At 44.0% G+C, this 5,837-nt stretch overlaps 1 protein-coding gene across 1 annotated transcript in view; it reads left to right on the top strand.

Moving 5' to 3' along the window:
* Positions 1-5,837, top strand: part of TFAP2A (transcription factor AP-2 alpha) — a 16,747-nt gene that overhangs the window by 4,318 nt on the left and 6,592 nt on the right. The window contains exons 4-6 of the mRNA XM_077769977.1: positions 9-299; positions 3,339-3,390; positions 5,461-5,806. Of these exons, the coding sequence (XP_077626103.1) occupies positions 9-299; positions 3,339-3,390; positions 5,461-5,806 (689 nt within the window). The remainder of the gene's footprint in view (positions 1-8; positions 300-3,338; positions 3,391-5,460; positions 5,807-5,837) is intronic.

Genomic DNA, 5,837 nt, shown 5'->3' with positions numbered 1-5,837 from the left:
CCTACCAGCCTATCTACCCCCAGTCGCAAGATCCTTACTCCCACGTCAACGACCCCTACAGCCTGAACCCCCTGCACGCACAGCCGCAGCCGCAGCACCCGGGCTGGCCGGGCCAGAGGCAGAGCCAGGAGTCTGGGCTCCTGCACACGCACCGGGGGCTGCCCCACCAGCTCTCGGGCCTGGATCCTCGCAGGGACTACCGGCGGCACGAAGACCTCCTGCATGGCCCGCACGGGCTTAGCTCAGGACTCGGAGACCTCCCGATCCACTCCTTACCTCACGCCATCGAGGACGTCCCGGTAAGAGGCCGCGCGGGAGGCGCGAGGAGGGGCGCAGCCCGTGCTCACCTCCCCCCACCCCCCGGAAGATAATCGGGACGTTGGGCGGGTGGGCCCGAGTTTCCCTCAATGGCGTTTACTTCTCCGAAATGTCATTTTATTTTTATTTTTTGGGCGGACACTTTGAGAACCCACGTAAACGACCGAATTAAAAAATAAAAAAGTAGTTGAGAGTTACAGAGCCCTAGGACAACGGTTCCTTGGAGCTCTTGCAAACAATGCCTGCATTACCATGTCCACCAACCCAGAAATAAATCAGAGGGATGTCACCATTAACAATATCTGGCCCTCTCCACGACAGTAGACTGTTTCGATTGGGAGAGGATCTAATTCCATCGCTGCGTCTGGCGTGGGGATTTCGGTCTGCCCTGAAAAAGACGTTAAATCCACCCAAAAGAGCTCATTGTAATGCCCTATAGCAGTTTAAAACAAAGTGCAAACGACATACTAAGAAAATCAGTCTTACCGGCTTTTATAAGCACTGGTGGTAACTAAAAGTTATGTGTGTACCCTACACTGATTAAAGAATAGTAAGTAGCAAATCGGAGCAGGGGACATTAAAATGCAGCCTCCTTCTTCTCCTAGGGGTGCTAAGTGCTGACCTCATAAATCATTAGCTGGGTTCCCAACGCCTATCAGAACCTGCTGCACCCCATATTAAATTAAATGTTTGGAGACTATTGGGCAATACGTTATTTGAGTTCTAATTCAGTTATCAATAAATGCAGTTTAAAATGATTTCTGAATAAGCATGGTATTAGCACTTTTCCCATTTACAATGTAAACCAGGCTATTGATAATTTGAAAATACTCTCTGAAATTAAATTTAAACCAGCATCTCTGTTTCAATTCTACGTATTTATGGTTTCCTCACAACCTTCCTGAAATGGAATTAGAATGAGCCAATAATTTTATTAAAGCTGTAAAGGCTCTGTTAATGCTACTTTTCTTTGGAGAGGAAATGTATCTGGATGTGATTTTTGCTAAAATGCTATTTCAAATTAGTGCATCAAATATTGCAGCAATATGTCCGTTGACAGTTTAATGATTACTGCATTAGATTGCAAAGAAAATGGTCAGATGAACTTACCTGCTTGCTTGGTGAATTTAAAACAGTATTTAAGTTACATAGGAAAATAGAAAATTTATTACAGCTCTCATTTGGCCCAGTTAATCACTGAAATTTGTTGGTTATGTTGAGCAGCCTTGCATGGAAAGCAAGAAAGTCGGCACTTGATCCATTGTGGGATTTAGTATAAGCATCGTGTGTGTGTGTGTGTGTGTGTGTGTGTGTGTGTGTGTGTGTGTGCTCATAAATGATTTTGGAAACTGTTACTAAACAGTACATTTCTTGGGAAGTAAAATGAGAGGAGCAAGAGTTGAGAAAAGAGCAGTCAAAAAACAAACCTGGAAGTTGTGAACGTTTTAGTTCCCCTTCCCAAAGAACCTCTGAATCCTTTTCCTGGCCTGTTCTTTGGAATTATTTGAATTGCAAAATGCTTTGCAACCTTTTGGAATTACTGTGAATTAGAATTGCTCTACTTTGCAGAAATTCCAAAGTGGCTGGTGTGAATTCTTCATACCTGTATAGTTACTCTTTGGGGTGAAATTAGTCAGCAGGAGAAATCAACCAAAAAAATCACATAAAAGCAAGTAAACCCAGTTGCTGCTCTTCCCCCACCCTCCCCCACCTATTAGGAAAAAAAATTCTTTCAAAGGAATTTGGGTCAGGAAAAGGGTTGTTTTCAATTTTCCCATTGCTGCAACAGTTAACCTTTAATAAGAATGACTGCTAAATATTTAAGAAAATCAAATTGATGGTGAAAATTATTTAATCATTAATATCTCAGTGGGGTTTTAAACTTAACAGTCTTCCCTGTATGGACAAGGTCTAGAAATAACACAAATAAAAGTATTATGCCACACTACATTTACTTTATGGGTTTAGGGTGCATGCATAAAGGGATCATATTTCCCCATATAGTTAAAACACAAGAACTGCAGCAGTAGTCATTTCTGAACATTTCTCAATTTAATTATACTTAAATCCAGAAGCACTTTAGGCAAGTTACAAATGAGAGCATTGAGTATAATAAAACCTGTAATAAAGCAACTTAGTACCATCCACCCGGAATCATTGCGATCAGGCACAATTAACAGGAGCATAAATCCAAGACAGAATGGAAAATGTTCGAATCAGTATTATTGTTGGACAAAGACTAGAGAAGGAAGTAATAGTTTTTTAAATGGTAATGCCTGTGTTTGGTAACGATTGCGAAATCTTCTATCTCAGCAGCCCTGGTGCTAATTTGTAAACACAGCCAGACATTATATTGCCTGTCAGTTTCTGCATTAGAAAACATGATTTCATTTTACNGTGTGTGTGTGTGTGTGTGTGTGTGTGTGTGTGTGTTTTTAAATCATTTCCCTATTCCTTTCTGATATCCAGTTTAGGCAGTAGTCTTCTTTAAAAAATTATTTTTGGTTTTTCATAAGTGAAGGTGTGTATATGCATTTGCTTCCTATCACACTACCTAAAATGTTTAAAATCCTCCCCCGTTACTCCCGCCTCTGTCATTTCTATTGTGTTTCTCTGGCTTTTGCTGCCTGAACACTTGAATCGCTGAAGTCCGAAGCCGCGAGGCGCCAAGCTAAAGCTAGGTGTATTTTTAAAGGTTATACCGACTTTGTGAGAAAGATTAGGTGCTCCAAAACTTGGTTTCATTTCCAAAGAAAGTTTTATTCCCCACCCCCACCTCCTTCAAACATGGATTATTTGCTGGGGGAGGAGAAATTGGCCGTGGGTGTGCAGTGAAACCTCTTGAGTTGCAAAGCCTCAAATTCCAATAAGCCAAGATGAGATGTTTATATATAAATGTCACTATATGGGAGGGGGAAATTGTGATCCTACCCCCTTCCCCTCCCCCCATGTTGCACGGAATATTCATTTCCTTTTGTTTTGATTATACACTTACATCCATGTGTACCCTTTTGTTGCAGCATGTAGAAGACCCGGGTATTAACATCCCAGATCAAACTGTAATTAAGAAAGGTAAGCCATTTCCTTCTACATTCCAGGCATGTCCTTACAGGCATAGTGCTATTTAAAAGAACTTGCAGAGCTGTATTTATTTTTTTCAAATAGGATTTCCTAAAGGCTCAGAATTAGCAAATAGATGGGCACAGAACAGCAATGCTTAAATGATCGGCTCTCAGTGTGTTAGTAATGGCAACAGGCTAGCTTTGTTCATGATTTGACCATTTAATTTAGTTTAATGGTATCTGGACAAACACATGAAATGTGTAGTAGTTGAACTGATTTGGAAGTGGCATTTCAGTGTTGAAGTGGTTTAATAGTTTAGTTAATCCATTGTGTGAGTGGCCATGAGTGTTAAGAAGTGGTATAATGCTAAAACAGTGCAAATAATTCAACATTAATAGAAGGACAGTTGTGTCTTTTGTAACACGCCTTAGCAGAGGAAGGAAAAAACTTCCACGTTCTTCAATTTAATGTCTCATTAGCTGTTTAAGGATTTTTAAACTTTGTGAATTAGGTTAACAAAAATTTGGCTTTTGGTTAAAATTAGCATCTTGAAGATGCTGGGATTATTAGCATAATTGTTCTGAGCAGAAATTGTTTTTAAAAAGTGTCAAGTGATTTGGATGGATTTGTAATTTGTATTGTGTTTAGTGAGTAGAAATAAACTTTACTGGATTACATGCTATTCACAGCAGCTTTTTTTGTTGTTGTTATGGTAGCAATGTTACATTTCGGGATCCTAGGCACCACCAAGGACAATGCTATATAAAACTGTTCTCATTTCTAACCCCAATCAGTATATTGTTAGCTAGTTTAAAGTTTCGTTTTTGCATCTGTGAAGTCTTTGTCACGTCAAATTAGATGTGCAAGGGGTAAATCTTAAGAGATGCTCTTTCCAAGTCGACATGATAATTGGCTCTTTTATTAGTAATCTCTCAAGAGTTCGTTTAACTCCTATTGTCTCTATTAGCCTCCCCAGAGCTATTAATGTCACAAGTGATCTATCCAAAACCTAGAGCCCCCTACCTCCCCATACGTCTAGAATATCCCCATTAAAGAGGGAGGAGTACTGTGAATAGAATGTATGCATATTATTATATATGTCTCCTTGTGGAATTTTAAAATACAAATGCATACTGTACTTAAATGGTTGTGAAAGCATCCGAATTACACTGGTGCTGAGAAATGTAACATGGTAGTACACTTTCTGCTGGCCTTGGATTTTTTTTTTCTGACTATGGTGGGGCCGATAACGAAGAGCTTATGATTTGAACCAGCAAGAATATATCCTCTCCCCTTCCCAGTGAATACACTTAAGCAGACAAGGATATTAACGATTTGCTCCACAACAGGGGATATTGCTAATATTCTATGGTAGGCCTATTTATCCTTTTTTCTCCCAGTTCAAAAGGGGGCTTTGGGATGGATTTCCAAAACCCGGGTCTTTTTCAACACGTAACGTAGGAAAGGGCTTATTCCTCAAAAGGATGGGTGGGGCACGTGTGGTGTGTGACAAGCGAATCCACCACCTCTCAGCTTGGTGCCTTAACTGAGATGCTCACTTACAGGCCGCTTCAGCCATCTAAACTCCGCTGATTTTAATTGTAGGTCTCTGAAGCGATTTCTTCCCAACACTAACGCCCCTCCCATCCCACAAAATCTCCTAAGCACATACAGTTTGCTCTCGGTGTGCAAATGTAATGGCCTCCCCTGCACACTTATACTCCAGCACTTCAGCTGGGGCCACTGTCCTCGGATGAGGGCCCGGGGGGTCACAATGTCACTACCATCTCTAGACAGCACCCTTACGGCTAACAGGAAAGGGTCCAGGCGGAAGCTCGGGCCTGGCTGGTGGTGCCAAGTGGCGGCGCCGGCAGGCCGCCCGGGTAAGGTGCGCCGGGGGGCAGGGGCTCGATCCCCAGGACCGGCAGACACCAGGGAGTAGGGCAGAAGGTGGGATTTTCAGGGCTGGAAGGAAAGTGGCAGTTGCGGCACAAGCCTGGGCGAGGGCCGGGGTCGGGAAGGACTTGGGAGGGAGGGACCCTCGACGCCCACACGCAGCTTCCCTGTCTGTCTCCGCAGGCCCCGTGTCCCTGTCCAAATCCAACAGCAACGCCGTCTCCGCCATCCCCATAAACAAGGACAACCTCTTCGGCGGCGTCGTGAACCCCAACGAAGTCTTCTGTTCAGTTCCGGGTCGCCTCTCGCTCCTCAGCTCCACCTCGAAGTACAAGGTCACGGTGGCGGAAGTACAGCGGCGCCTCTCACCGCCGGAGTGTCTCAACGCTNCGACTCCGCCCCGCCCGCCCCGCCTCGCGGCCGGGGGACACACTTGCGCCTGCGCGGGGCCGACGACGCAAACGGGCCTCGCGCCACGGCCCTCCCTTCGCGGGAAAAGAAAGGGGCGGGGAGAAGAGCGCCAAACCCGGTGGGTGGGAGCTGGGGGCGGGACGAGGAGG

The sequence above is a fragment of the Crocuta crocuta genome, unplaced genomic scaffold (genome assembly GCF_008692635.1).
Source record: "Crocuta crocuta isolate KB4526 unplaced genomic scaffold, BGI_CrCroc_1.0 scaffold24, whole genome shotgun sequence".
Lineage (NCBI taxonomy): Eukaryota > Metazoa > Chordata > Mammalia > Carnivora > Hyaenidae > Crocuta > Crocuta crocuta.
Note: the sequence above shows the minus strand (reverse complement) of the source record. Positions and strands in the feature narration are given on the sequence as shown.